This window comes from Cystoisospora suis (assembly GCF_002600585.1).
Source record: "Cystoisospora suis strain Wien I chromosome Unknown contig_8403, whole genome shotgun sequence".
NCBI lineage: Eukaryota > Apicomplexa > Conoidasida > Eucoccidiorida > Sarcocystidae > Cystoisospora > Cystoisospora suis.
The window spans coordinates 1-14731 of NW_027161183.1; the positions used below are offsets into that span (position 1 = coordinate 1).

General features: G+C 53.9%; 1 protein-coding gene across 1 annotated transcript; it reads right to left on the bottom strand.

Moving 5' to 3' along the window:
- Window positions 1-107: 107 nt before the first annotated feature.
- Window positions 108-14469, bottom strand: CSUI_010806 (uncharacterized protein). The gene is made up of 11 exons (XM_068070907.1): window positions 10104-14469; window positions 9125-9361; window positions 8200-8784; window positions 6732-7708; window positions 6401-6498; window positions 5618-5729; window positions 4884-5066; window positions 4171-4385; window positions 3738-3835; window positions 2376-2580; window positions 108-1895 (listed from the first exon to the last, which is right to left on the bottom strand). The coding sequence occupies exons 1-11, from the start codon at window positions 10309-10311 to the stop codon at window positions 1775-1777; spliced, it is 3039 nt and encodes a 1012-aa protein (XP_067917117.1). The 5' UTR covers window positions 10312-14469; the 3' UTR covers window positions 108-1774.
- Window positions 14470-14731: the final 262 nt, after the last annotated feature.

The window sequence follows — 14731 nt, forward strand, 5'->3', positions numbered from 1 at the left end:
GCCGCCCCTAACTGACTAGCGTCCCCAGTGGGCTGGGAGGCTACGCGGACCGAGTCATTTGGTCAGGTCAGCGCGGAAGACTGCGCGCTTGAAATACTAGACAACAGATATGACCACAATTCAGCTGAAGTCTAATTTCCTCGGTTGTACAGAAACAAGGACTCAAAACAAAGTAAATAGCACGGGGGACGCCAAATGGACACATAGGTAGGGACACCGCTCGACTTTTTCTACTGTTACAAGGGACCGATGCGGAGATAAAAGCCAGCGCGAATTCAGGCACTCTGCCCTACAACTTGGCTGGCATCGACATCTGCCTGAAGAGTTCTCAGCTGCCACAGCAGCGGTGCCTTGTCTCGCCCAGGGTAGACGGAAAAACGTGCAGAAGTCCACTGAACGAGGTAAGACGGGAAAGTTACAGGCCGCCCCAGTGATCCCTGTCTTTGCAGTTGAGTCGCCTGGGGGACATGCGGGGAACGAGCTACTCATCGATACGGAGAACGTCTTGGCAAGAGCACTCCTCACGACCCGTTTCACCCATTCCGCCTATCGGCTCACGAAACTTTCCCTGAGACGACGCGGACGCGGTGCAATCACAATGCGTGTCTGTCCTTGTCGAATCTTCAGCTTCGGCTGCGACCTATTTGAGAAGGATTACTTCGAAAGCGGTGTCGAGTGAGTAAGATTCTTGGTCAAGCTTTTCACGATTCAAGACTGGTGCAGGAGTGTCCGATGTGGTCCTACGTACGTTTCTCATGCCTTCTTCCACCACTGCAGTCGCACTCCAGCAGCCTTTACACACTTATTACACACATATGATAAAACACTACGGAGAGGCGTGAATGACTAACCCCGTGTCGGCCCTATGCAAAGGGGGCAACGAAATTTCTCCGGCTTTGCCCTGCTGGAAATTCCTTTATTCCCCCTGCGAGTCGGTCACGGCCTCTGATGATCAGGTATTTTGCAGGAATCCTCCTGCCTATGCCTCAAGTAGCGTCGACGCCACCTAACAGGCATTGTCCCGATGTGCAGACACTCTCCGCGTGTCTGCGCTGCGAAGTCATCCCAATAATTCGAATAGAGGGTACGCGGGCGTGCACGTGTGATGTCGAAGTCCCAGTGCGGCCAGCATGGTCGGGCAAAGCTGACAGATGATTTATTTCTCTTCGGAAGCACTGGCTTCCCACTACTTTTGTCCCATGCAACTCGGCCGCTGATACCCAGAGAAGGCCTCACCGCGTAGTCCCTGCTTCCGACACCTGAACCGCGCTTTCCCAGGATGAGCGCACGCTCGTACCACCGGCTCTCAGCACTCAGGAAGCAGGCGCACTTTTCTCGACATATGGATTCGTGAACCCGACCATCTTTTTCGCAAACTCAGCTGTGTGAACGGGTGCAGGCTGTTCGCGTAAGTCCAACCCCAGAAGGTAATCGCCGCTTAGAGGAATAACGGACTTCTCCCACACTGAATCTCAGGGGCCTTCTGCAAGTAGACGCAGAACAACGTGAAAGACTGAATTGAACAGATATTTGTGGTCGCAATCCCAATATGATGAAAGTCGTCAGGGCTCTCCCAGATGGTCTTGATTCAAATAGGGTCAACGACCTGAAGAGAGGAAGTCCAGATTTCTGAAACCCTAAACCACACAAAAAGATGATCGATCGCGGACTGGTATTCTATGGTCTCGTTTCTCGGTCGGTCCTTCGTACGACCGAAGAAAGCAGTTCCGCACCAGGTGTGTTAACAGACATATTTGCTTCAGGACAGGCCGAGCTACAGTCTCTTTTCCGAAGATGTGAGCCGGCCCGCCTTCTCCGTGCTCAAAGTTGACAGGTACAGAAGTGATGGCAGAATGTACGCGCAGAACATGCGCCGCCGGTTGAACTCGAAGGCCCTGCACGTACATAACAGTCGCATAGCCGGGTTGATTCCACCGAAGCGCAAACTGCCAACAACTTTGCTGCCGCTACTTCTGTACGTCTAAACCGAATTGGTCGACGAGTTTTCCATCTCGTCGGCCAACGGTCTGGCAGTTCAGAAACGGCTAGCTCCTTTGTGTGGGGCACCTCCGACGGAGGACTTTGTACTGATTGTACTCTATCCCCAAACTGTTTTCCTGACCGCCGACAGCAGCGCGGAGTTCCGGTCGCCTGCTCATCAGCCATCGCTTTTTGCTGTCTGCGGCACGCCAACCGCCTCCAAGCACGCACATTCAACAGATACGTAATGAGGATGATACAATCCAGCTGCTTTTACATACTGAACAGATCGCCCTCGACTCCGCAAAGTTCATGCCCTCCGGCAGCGCTTCTGTTTCCATTTTTCAACGACCGCATACCCTGACACAGGCGTCGTCCGCTTGACTGAGACTTACAAGACAACGACAACGAGGAATCCTGCGTACACCGACAGCTCGAGAAAGATGAATAGAACCGCGTTGGTGGGGCTGTCAGCTTGCGAGATGAAAAAAACGGCGACAAGAGAGTGGGAGCAGACGGCGACTACCAAGACAGCAGAAGCTATAGGGCCTCGGACCTGGAGCTGGAGAGCAATCATGAGCAGGGGAATCAGGGCAAAGCCTGCAAATCAATGCCATCACACGCAGGACAGGCTGCGGTATGAATCACATGTTACGGGCTGCGAAGCGTACAAGCCTTCGGCGGCAGACGTGACCCTGCAGCGCTTGGGCGCTTCCTCATCTACTCGACCTCCCCGCTTACACAAGGCAGGTACACCGCTGATTCCTTTCAAGGCGAGGAGCGCCGCAGCAATCTTTCATGATCGATCGGCACTCATGAAACCGTCAAAGATAGCGCAGAAATAAGGTAGCCAACTAAGCGGGATGAGCATTACTGTTGCTGCCGGCCGCAGTGAGCTGCGCAGGCTTAGCAACTGGATTCCCCTGACATTACACGGTGGCGCCGGGAATCGAGAGGACGTCGTGAATCTTGAAGGGCGACTCTCATTGTGCAAGAACGTAAGGAGCTGGGACGCTTAGGGAGCCTCTAAGGGCAGTCGTACACGTGGCGGTCAAGACAACCAGGAAGTGGCCGTACACCCACGTCAATCTGTTCCAGTGCAGACAAAAGACTCTCCCCGTACTTACAGACGGTCCAGTATCACACTACGGACAGACTAGACTCCGGGAACGCCTGCCCGCTGGTTAGCGGTTGACGGCTGAGACGGCAGTACAAACACGACGCATAGACTAGTACGCACAGGCCTACACCTCCCGGCTTGGACTTTGGACTCCTTCTCAGCATAACGTGTATGCACACTGTTGTCTCGTTGTTGAGTGAAACCAGGAAGGCCGGAAGTCGGAACACTTGCCACCCGCAGATCTCTCCCCTGCGCGGACGGCTACAGAAAGGGGTTCACCGTACAGAGGGCGGACAACCCTGTTCTCCGTACACTGAAACACCCGTAACTCCGACCAAGTGAAGTGATAAACCGTATCCTGTTCTAAGGGTAGCGGCATACTATAGCAACTGCCTAAACAGGCCACTGTGGCACGCACCAACAGCAGCCCCAAGCAGAGCCGACGCATACTGACAGTAGTGCACAGATTCGTGTGATGCTTTGCTTATTTATGTCACCACCTGGCCCTCTTGGGCCGGTCCTTCTCCACCTCTATCGTAACTATTCTTTCTTTACGTTCACCGGCTCTCTGTCCCGTCCTCTCCCCCCAGGAGTGCGTCTGTAGCTCGTACTTTCAGACACAGATCATCAGCCTTACTCTGCGACCCGCTGTCCACACGCAGAACGGCGCCGGAAGCGGAGCGCCGGGCTGCCATGTGAATGACCTTGTAAGTGTCCAGCAAAAGGAACGCAAGGCTGCAAGGGACAATGGCACAGCAGGCGAGAACTTTTTTCTGGAAACGCGGACGGGGGCGAACCAAGAAAAAGACTCACTCATCAACTCGCATGAGAGAAATGGAAGCGGGCCGCCCCCGGTACGTCCCGTTTCATCGACCACGCTACTGGTTATTCTACAGCACCAGTAGCGTGATCATATAGCCGCGGTACCGAAAACGAGTTCTTTGAGTCTTTCGAATGCCTCCACAGTTACATGCTAAAGAAACCTTCCTGACCAAGTGAAGAATGAATGTGAGCATGGTTACGGTGTCGGTGCACCACGCCGGATGCCTGCTCTGTTTTCTGTCACTTACTGAGTGAAAGCAAGGCCGCAAGCGAGCAGATGAAAGCGCCAGGCATTTTTGCCTTTGCGTCTCGTTATGATTCCCATCGGGAGCACAAGTCCGGTCACGATTACAAACTGTGCCACAGATCTCAAACACACCCAGCCGCCCTCTTGTCGGACCACACCGGTGAAGACAGTAAGGATCCGCCCCGCCGTCGAAAAACCTTCTTCCTTTGCGATGGCCTAAGCAAAGAGAAACGAGACGACGACAACAACACACATCAGAAAGTCACGTGCGAAGGCGCGACTGACCGAATACTGTCCGTACAGGGTGATCGGCCGTGTAGCATGTTGCCACGAATCACTAGCACACACGACAGTCTTGCCGTGCCAGCCGTTCGTGAGTGTCCTCAGTCCCGTAAGAGGCGACCCTGTTAGCAACTTAAGACGCCCCTCAAACGCATTGCTTAGACGTTGTGCATCACTCCAGGCGTCAGAAGCACACTCTTGGCTTCATGTCTCCCAGTGCTCATGCTACCCCGAAAGACGAGTACGGGTTATCTCCCGAGGACCGCCATGCGAAACAGAGATGCAGGAACCAGCGCATACGGAAGGAAATTCCCCAGACAAAAAAGACTGTTTCCCCCGGGACATGTCACGCTACAGCTACTGTCAACGCTCTTGTACGAAGGGGCACCGCTTGGGCCGTGAGAACTTATCAGCAAGGCTAAGTAACATTACCAGGGGTTCCGAGGCGAACATGACAAGAGACACGAAGATGGTGTTCACAAGATTCAGAAAAAGGTTTGTTTTCATTGTCATCTTGTAGAACGAGCTGACGTTGTCCGCACGCCAGATCAAGTACCACTCCTCGATCGTGCCATCCTTGAAGACACCGAGCGGAGACATTGCCGGCGTTGGGACCTGATCGGTACAGTTGAAAGAAACACAACTGGAAGCTTCTGATAACTGAGACAGGCGGAGGCCCGAGAGAAACGGATGAGGATTCTCGAAGTCGGAAGGCGCTTCCACACAAAACATATCTGTATAAGACCCGGGTAAGGTTCTTCAAACCGTAGAGTTCCGTGCAAGGTGGCCACGTGGGGGTCGTGGGCGGCCGACGAGGATTCACCTAAGTACCGGTCGACTGCTGACTTAAACCCACGCACTCCTGGAGGCTGAACCCCCCACACGTTTCGGCCCGTCCGATGGTTGTTCTCCCCCCCTCCCCCTCCCCCCACAAGCAACTTGACTCTCAGGACCCCGCGCTCGACTCGTGGACAGAGCGACTGCACCTTCCCACCGAGTCCAGCGAGACAATTGAGGATGTTACAACAGAAAAGAGGTCCCTCTTCACTTCGCCTCTCGAGTGTACAACAGTGCAGTCTCTGAGACACTATAGCCAAAGGGCGTGGAACTAGCGGCGCCTACTGACAACAGGGGGAGTAAAACTGGTTTGCTTTTGCTGGAGTTACCGCAGTGCGGAGCACCAAACCCCGCGCAGCAAGGTCAACAACACGGACAGCCTGTAACCAGGAAGCACATTCAAGGGTGCACTTCAGCTCTAAGAGCTGCCAATAAAAATAACTGAAAGAAAAGAATACAAAAGAGGAGACGAAAGTGTCGCGCACTATGCAGGTTTTACTGATACATTAGCTGTGATTTGAACTAAGCAAAGCTAAGACGGAGTCACATCACTATGCAGAGATGCGCAGTTCAGATAACTCACATCGGTCACCCAAGCTGCCTCTGCCAGCGTCGCGAAAGCGCAGCCACGCCAAAATGACCCAGGATTCTCCTGAGAAAGCCTTTGCAGAAAGAAACGAACAGCAGACAGAACAGCGAGTGAACCGCTACAAAAACGCCTGGCCGTTTAGAAGCTGCAGCAGGAGGAGAAGGCCATACATAGTGTTGGGCTAGCCACAGTGAAAAAAGTCTTGACACTTCCAAGTTCTAACGCTAACGCAGCAAAGAAACCTGTCAGAACAATACACGCTGAAGTAACAAGACTCCGGTGGAAAACTTCTCACAAAAACAGGAGAAAAAAAGCAATAAAAAGGCGATATGTGTGTTGTGTGTTCCAAGAGGGTCGCTCCGAATCACCTTTGCCTGGAAGCAAGAACGGCGCGCACTGGTTTCATGCATTCAGCAAAGCACTGTCACGTATTTACCATGCTGCGGAACGCTCGCACCGACTGTTCGTAAGCGCAGATTTCGAAGGTCGTCTACCCGCTTCTGGCGCGTTTGTGGGGGCCTACCTGGTCTTCACTCTCTTGAACAAGTCTCGACGGTGATCGCACCGGTGAACGGAGTGTTTATCGGAGACCTCCATGACCGTCGCTTGGAAGCTCCATGACTGCGACAAAAAAAGCTCAAGGAGAGGCCAAGTGTCTCAAGCATCAAGACCGACATACCTCAGCTGAACCGGGGGCATCCGGAGACATCTACAGGATTGCAGTAGGGTGACCTCGAGAACATGTAAAAGAGGAGTCGCATGAACTCCACCCTTTGCATCACATGCTGCTGCCCCCCTGGTTGGGCCCCTGGAGAACTTCTCTCTCTAGGCGGAAATAATCCTGGCTCGCTTACTTTCACGGGAGCGGAATGTCTTCTCGCATTTCTGATTTCGCTCGCCGCGACCGTGCATCCCGATCCCTGTCGGCGGATCTCCATGACTGTCTTCCGTCTCTTCAGCACCGGTTTCTCTGCGCCTACAATGGGGTCTCCAACGAAGACCTCCATATTTCTCTTCATCCTTGTTGCCTCGTTGGCAGTCTCGAGTTCCGCACTTGTTTGGAGTCCTAAGTCCTCTGACGCGCCGTCCTTTTCAATCGAGAGGCCAGCGGGCCCGTCCCTCAAAACACTCTTGTTTCTTGCATTTCCCGGTGCTCGGACGAGAGTCTCGCTTTTCAAAGAGAGATCACTAGCGACATCGCCGCCTTCGCCGTCGGAGCCTTTATTCTCTTTTAAGTCCACAAGCGCTTCCAGGGCCAGGTTGTCCACTGAAGTGACAAGGACGTCCGCAGAACAACGGGTACGATGCGTGGCGTCCGAAAAACGAGCCCTGGGAGACGCCCCATGGCCGCTTTGGACATCTCCTGAGTTTTTCACGGCAGAGTCCACAACTGAACACTCGCTTGCTCTCCGGCCCCTCGCAGGTCCACACAGAGCGCGTACTTCGTGGAGACGCTGTTTGGCCTCCCGGACCCCGCCCGCTTCCGGCCACGTCGGCCCTCCCACCGGCGTACCGGCGCCGGCCCTCGGCGACTCTGCAGAAGCAAGAGCTCCAGCATACAAAGTGGCTAACTGAGTCACAGTACTTGAAGACCCTTGTCCCCAGATGACATCTGGCTCCGACGCGGGTGAGTGACTGTTGGGGAACATGCCCCAATGCGAAAGGCTAGGCGAGTCCCCATCGCGATTTCCTGCGCAAGCAGACTTGCTCGGGAAACATCCCCCGCACCCAAACAGGGGAAACGGCAGCCGCGTTGAATCTGATGACGGCCCGGTGTTACGGACGACGGCAAGACTCGACCTGTCTCTCTGAGGCCATGTCCGGCGATGTTCTGAGACAAAAGCCCATCAACAAAGCAAGAAACCAAGGTGTCTGAAGAAGCCGCATCAACAGCGTGCACTCTAGCACCGAGTGTGCTTTCAGCTAAGTGCGAACAGGAGACAAAAGAGAACAATGCGAACAGCTCCGAAACTGTCCTCTGCTGCATGGACTGAACAGCACCCCAAGAAAGGCCTGACCACTGAGTCGGGTATTAAAGAGGCACGTACTAGCAACAAACTCCACTGAACCAGCCAGCAAAACAAGAAAAAAATCTCCCTACACTTTTCTATCCCCACGGTGTCCAAAAGGAGATTGTTACCATACGTCCTCTAGAAACCGTCTCACCACATCACATGAGTGCGTTCAGCGAACCTTGACTGTGGAGACAGCAGCAAGCAGTGGGTCACCCGGAGAAAAAAAAGCTCCTTGATGGTGCCTTGGTTTGAGGGCTTAGTGTAACTCGGACCGGCAAATAGCGTGTGTTTCTCTTGCGCCACTTACCTTCGTTGATGCTGGTGAAGTCTTGAAACACCTCTTCCGTCCTCAGGTACTGTCTGTTTCGCAGCGCGCGGTGCTTGATGGAACACAGACCCTCCCAACCCTCCGCAAAAACCTCTCCAGGTTTGACAACAACCTCTCGCGCGCTCCCTGCATGTGCGGCAAATCTTCTTGCAGCTTCTGCAGCGGTGCTCTCGCAGTCACTCGAATCTGTTAAGTCCGTCTGGGAGTTCATCCCCTCGTCTAGAGTTTGTATGCTGGAGTCCTCGTCACCTGAGAATTCTTCACTGCACTCCGACCGGCCTTCCGCGTTGTTCCATTCACTGCCGAGCGACAGCGACTCAAGAGAAGAAACTGAAGAAGCCTCAGAGCTAACGGAGACAGACGGCCGCCGTCGATCAAGAAACTTGGCACAGTAGTCCGGCTCTCTTGATTCGCAGACTTGGACACCAAGAAGGACGGTGCACTGGTATGCCGCCCGCCCCGCCAGACACAACAGTAGAGAGAGCATGAGTCGCACGGCGAGGAGCGGAGCCGCACACGGGCGAAGCGCCATGTCGATCAGGCAGCACACGATAGTTGTCCCAACTGCAAAAGAGATGATTGCAAGCGAAAGACAAAAAACTACGTACAGCGCGAGCACCCCTGTAGTGTGAGTTTACACGACATCATGAATCCCTCCAACGGCCCACCATGAGAATGCGCCTAGGACAGACCTCTCCTTACACTCGCAAGTTGCCCTACAAGAGCGAAGGAGAAAAGGACAAAAGGCAAACTCCTGCTGAAGAAAGAACTACTCTTTCGTGCCTGTAAAGCGCACATTCAGCGTCATTCACGTCAGCTGGGAACGAAACACCGAAGAATTCCCTGTATTTTCAAGAGCCAGTTGCTACAACCCCCCACACAGGGAAGAACTACATCCGCTTACTGCTGACGAGCCGGAGTATCCAAAGGGGAAAACCGGTATAGAAGTAAAAGATAATCAAACAGGCGAAAGGAAGGAGGTGCCCGGTATGTGCGAACATCTGGCACAACTGGAAAAGTCCGGCAACTCCAAGCGATGCGCAGAGGACGACAGCATCTACAGAGTCGTTGTTCCAAAATCTAGACACGACCTTGGCGAGGAAGAGAACCATCAGAGTGACACTCCACGCGTGAAGCAGCACTGCAGCAAAAGCAGAAAACGACACTGAAGTTGCGGTGAGAAAGGGGATCACGGCGCCGCTTTCGTGCAAAGCCGGGACAAACATGTGAAACACCGCACCGTCCTGCTAAATCTGCTCAAACTGTTCAAGCTCTTGATCGAAGAGCTTCACCCGTGCTCAGATGCAGAACCACCGCAATACCAGGAGCACACCAATACACACAATGTCTGACGGACGGACAGTCAAAGCCTGACGTGTATCTGTGGCGGGAAAATGCAGGCAGATTGTGTCCGCCTGTAAACATGGCCTCACGACTGGAACAGTATTCCCGCGCTCTTTTCGCACTCACTAACATTGCTGAGCAGAGCTGACAGCATCCGGCTGCGGCCTGGAAGGCAAGTAAGCCCGCTTCGGCAGGACATCAGTGCGTGACCAGGAAAAGTGGTTACTGCGATGGCCGTTTCTACCACGTTAACATGTGACCGGTTGAAGAAGCCTAACAACCGCGGAAAGCTTCATATCTGCGCGGAGTATCTTTTCACCGGTCCCTCTGGCCACGTATGCGGATGTCACTCACGGAAGGAAGGACACAAAGAAGAGAGCCAGAAGCCCGGACAATGCTTGAAATATTCAGAGGCTCGCACCCTCGCTGTGTAGTAAGTAGTTCGAACGAGGATATGGTGAATTGTTCACACGAGGAAGCAGAGAAGCGAAGAAATGTAGAGAGATATCCTCGCCAGAGCCTAGGGAGGGTAAACTCACCCTTTTCCGCAATCCATAGTGTGAGTGGATTCCAGAGCTTGAAAGGCCGAAGCTCAGCGTCAGAAGGGCTACTATCGTTGAGGCTGACCAGCTGGAAACCGTTGATGAAGAATACGGCAATGGTTAAGGTGAGGAGCAAGACAAGCATGTCTCCTGACCTGATTATGTGTAGATGCCGAGGGAGGCTTGGCAGACGACAGCGACGCATTGTGAGAATTTTTATGCCGAGCTCAAAGATCTCTAATACAGCGGCCCAGCTGCTCGTTGCTCGTCACAAACGCTTATGGAGTGGAACGCAACAAGGAGCGTTCTGAAGAACCGACCCACCAGAACTAGTAGCGTGAACCAACCGGGTGCCCGTGGACTTGAATAAACAAACTTATACATCAACAAGCCGGGTTACGAAAAGGGCAACACATCGGGGAAGAACTACACGAAAAAGAAAAGAACCACACCGACTGCTTGCAACCATGCAAACAGGAGGTGAACTGCGTACACATTGTAGACTCACAGTGGACAAATTGTTGCGTATCGATGAAATGTAACGAGGTGGACACAGAGTTTCGCTGTAACATCGGGCGGACGTGACGCACCACACTAACAACGCCATTAAAGGAGGGTGCGACTGCGTATACGACGCGACATCCGGATTTCTGAATGCTGCTTATTGAGGGAGGTCGGGAAGCGATGCGGATAAGAATCAATGGAATGACAGCTCGAATTCGAAGAAAGGGATCCTGCTATCCGCTCGAGAGCGGATCCATCCTGCTAACCCTAGTAATGACCACGGAACACAAAAGTGCTAGTTTCGGCGGAAACACCCCTGTTATTTTAAAACACGCCGTTCGATAAAAATGCCTCGCGAAGAATGCCGGCGGCAAGAGTGTCCGTCAGACAACACGCTTAGGAAAACTGGCGCAGAGCAGCAAGTGTGGAGGTGTACTTTAGAAGCAGGCCCCTCATTTTGCAGTAGGCTCACCTGCGCCCGTACACGTAAAAAAAGACGATGCCAGAAAACACGTTGACAGTAAACGCCTTGCCCAGAACACGCACTGTTGAGGCGCTGTTCAGTACACTGGCCTGTCAGAAGGTTCGTGTTTTGGGTACGTCATCACAACTGTCGGGCTCATCCTCCAGCACCCTTAAGCCAAGGTACCTCTACGCAGGCCTTTTCAGACAGCATGGACACCAAGACTGATGCCCGACAATAACACCGAGGAAGTGAGTGTGTGGATCCGTGAATCATGTAGGCAGATAACTGTATGTGTAAGAGATGCCGTAACACCAGACAGGAGCGGATGACCCGGAAGAATACTAACGTGAGCAGGGCCAGTTAGAAGAAACGACAGTCAACCTCCTGCGATAGTTCAGTCTCAATTCATTCGCCAACTGCAATAAAGCCAAACACAACCGTGCTCACAACCCAAGCAAACTGCGTAAGAAAACGACAGGACATTCCGCTGCCGGGGTGACGTCCCCTGCTCTTCCAGCACTCATGTTAACAATACATCCCTCAACGAATGCCCACAACGGCCACCCACGCTTGCGGGCAGCAGAATCCCTCGAGGGTCAAAAACCCGGACACGGCCACTGCTGCTCAGATTGGATCTCCTGTACTGACGGTTGTACTATCGAGCCTCTTCTTCCCGATAGAGTTCATGCAAAACCTAAATTATTCCCTACTCAGGCAGGAGGTCGGCCTTTAGCATGGCAAGGCACGGTCAGATGCAACACCACATATGTAACCACTCTACAACCACTACGAAGAACGAAAGCTGACAAGGTACCCTTGGCGTGGGCCGCTGAGAAAGTAAACAACGAACTTTAAACAACGCAAAAGAGATCAGTGCGCAGTCAGTTCTGCAGACAGAGTACACACACTCGAGCTAGCGAAACGATGAGATTCAAGGAGACAAACGATGCGTTACCAAGTGGACCGCTGTGAGTGAACAGGACAAACCTGACCAGTTTCCCGGCACTGCTGGGTAGGAGTGTCGCTGTACTCTGGATGTAATAGTGAAGTCTATCTCGTCGGAGGTCCATTTGCAGTTGACATCCCATCGACCCTTTAGCCGAGAGGCCGAGCTTGCACGGGAAGACTCAAGCTAGACCCGCAACTAGTTCACAACACGACAGGTAGCCGCTTGCAACGTTATTACTGATCGCACACGCCCGCAGGTATCACAATAGATTAACAGCAGTCGAATAGCCCCTGGAAACTGTAAGGCTCCGTGAGAAGGCAGCTTCGCCCCATAGAGGGTAGTTGCTCATCAATATACCCCCTGTGACCCATTGCACGACAAATCCGCAAACGGCACCAGCATAGGCGCTGGTCGGAGTGACAAAGACGAACAATGTCAGACGGGCAACTGTTCCTCCGCACACACGTTGCAGGTGACGTGTGATCGGGCCGGCGTGTCCCGTGCAAGCTGCCGAGATTATGAGCACACTCAGTGAGACCGCAAGAAATTGCGTGGCTATCCTGTCCTAAAAGCAGTAGGTGGAGCCAGAGCCACGCTGGCTCTCCAGAGCAAACCGGTCAACTTGTGGCAAAATAGAAAAACTGTCAGGCCCACCCCGGCCACTCCGACACACTTCAGGTGGACACCGCAGTCACGCCTGGCCCTCCTATTGATGCTGTTTCCTGCTGGCCAACACAACTCTGCGGTGGGCGAGCACGGCATGCCGGAGATCGGTCTGCACTCCACTTCCCAAGAAATCTGATCCAAGGAAGGACAAGAATGTCCCGGGGCAGAAGCCGAGACTGAATCACGTCCGTACCACATGCACACTGCCCCAACTAGTGGGCACTGCCTAGTGTACTGGAGCTCTGCCTGCCAGCAAAAAAGATAATGACACACAGTCCACTGCAAAGCCGCCCAACAACGCGTTAGGCAGGAACGCCATGTCGGACATGGCTGCGCGCCTCTCCCAAGATCTCCCCCCCTCAACAGAACCCAGAACCCCAGAAGGCTCTGGCGCGAGTGAAGACTGACAACGCCCTCACAGTATGCCGACTGCCCCGGGCGACCGGCAGTACGGTTCTGAGGTGTAATTTTAGCTGCTAGAAGAGGAAAATCACGACGCTCCAGGAGATTTCTGAAGGACAACCACTGCGTTGCGTACACATCCCGGAAAGGCACGAAGACATCGTTGCCACAAAGCCCCTGCACCCTGGGTCATGCCTTCCCACTGGTGTCTTACCCCTACGAACTCTGCCAGGGCGTGTGCGCGCGTTTCCCAGCAGAAGCTTGGTAGCGCAGTCGGCTGCCTCGTCACTACAGCTCGACGCTGAATCGCGCCAACTGGTCCGGCGCGAAGAACAGGAAGTCGGAGCCCTTTGTGGCGCGAGGCCCTTCTTAACGAGTTTCGAAACAAATCGCGTGGAATACGGGCCTCGCAGTGTCACTCCCGCCTACTGCAAACTTGATATCGGCACCACTTCTCCACCCCCGTGCCAGACACTCGAAATGAGTCGCGTAGCCGTGCGCGGCAACAATGCAGATGCAGCTCTACCACTTTGCACCCGAAACTGGCTAAAGAACGACCAGTCGTCAGCCGGCTTCAGAGCAAGGGTCCTCTCTCCTTGGATGGAGGCAGGAGTCTGACTCTGGGAAGAGTTTGGCTCTACAGGCTTACACAGGGATCATCCACTACCCGCTCACCGTCAAGTCGGGTCCCCGCCCATAGAAGAAAATAAACGTTTGCCTGCCACGCCGAAGAGCAGTGGCCTGAGACTGTCAACACAAGCGGTCGGCCAGGCGCGACTAGCACGGGTCCTCTCTTCAATCACAGGGAGCCGAGCAGCTACGACGTCCGTCGAGGGGTTCGGCACGGAGCCCTTGACTAGCACGGGTCCTCTCTTCAATCACAGGGAGCCGAGCAGCTACGAAGCCCGTCGAGGGGTTGGGCACGGACCTCTTGATGGCAATAACCATTCGTGCAGGTGCAGCGGGTACCACCTGTAGTAGGGACGCGGCCGTGATCCGCTTTCAGGTGCTGACGACCCCTGTATCGAAGCGACCGCCGCCCCGGAGAGCGAGAGCCCCGCTGAAAGGAAGGCAAAACCAAAGAAGAGAATACTACGGCCAGGTACCACAGAAATCTTAGTACCCTAGTACCTTGGAAGAGTGCACTTCGCACGCAGTCTGTACATATGGACGAAGCCGTCAGCGACTGATGTGTGTTACGATTGTTAGCAGAAATCCCCCCTGGCATGAAACAGGCGCCACACCGTGGGGGAGCGACGACTCGACAAATCGCGTGCCTTCCTTTTGTCCCAGCATAAAGCTGTGCCGAGACTTTTCTTGCATGGTGGTGGGAGGCACTATCATCAGTGCCGATGACTGGGAAAGCAAAAATGACTTTGTCGCAGTCGTAGAGGTAAATCACGGCGGCTTGCTGATACAGTCCCCATGCAGCCAGCGAGGCGGCGGCGAGCGCACACTTGCCTGGCCCCTGGACGACTTGGGGCTGTGGAACGGGGGGCGCCCGCAAGGGCACACCACCAAACCCTAGTGACAGGACCGTACCGACAACGCTAGGGCCTCGGGTTATCGTTTGCAAAGACTTCGTTACAAATGTCCGCGCAGATGAGACATTTCGAATGCGGGATACCTTATTCGAAA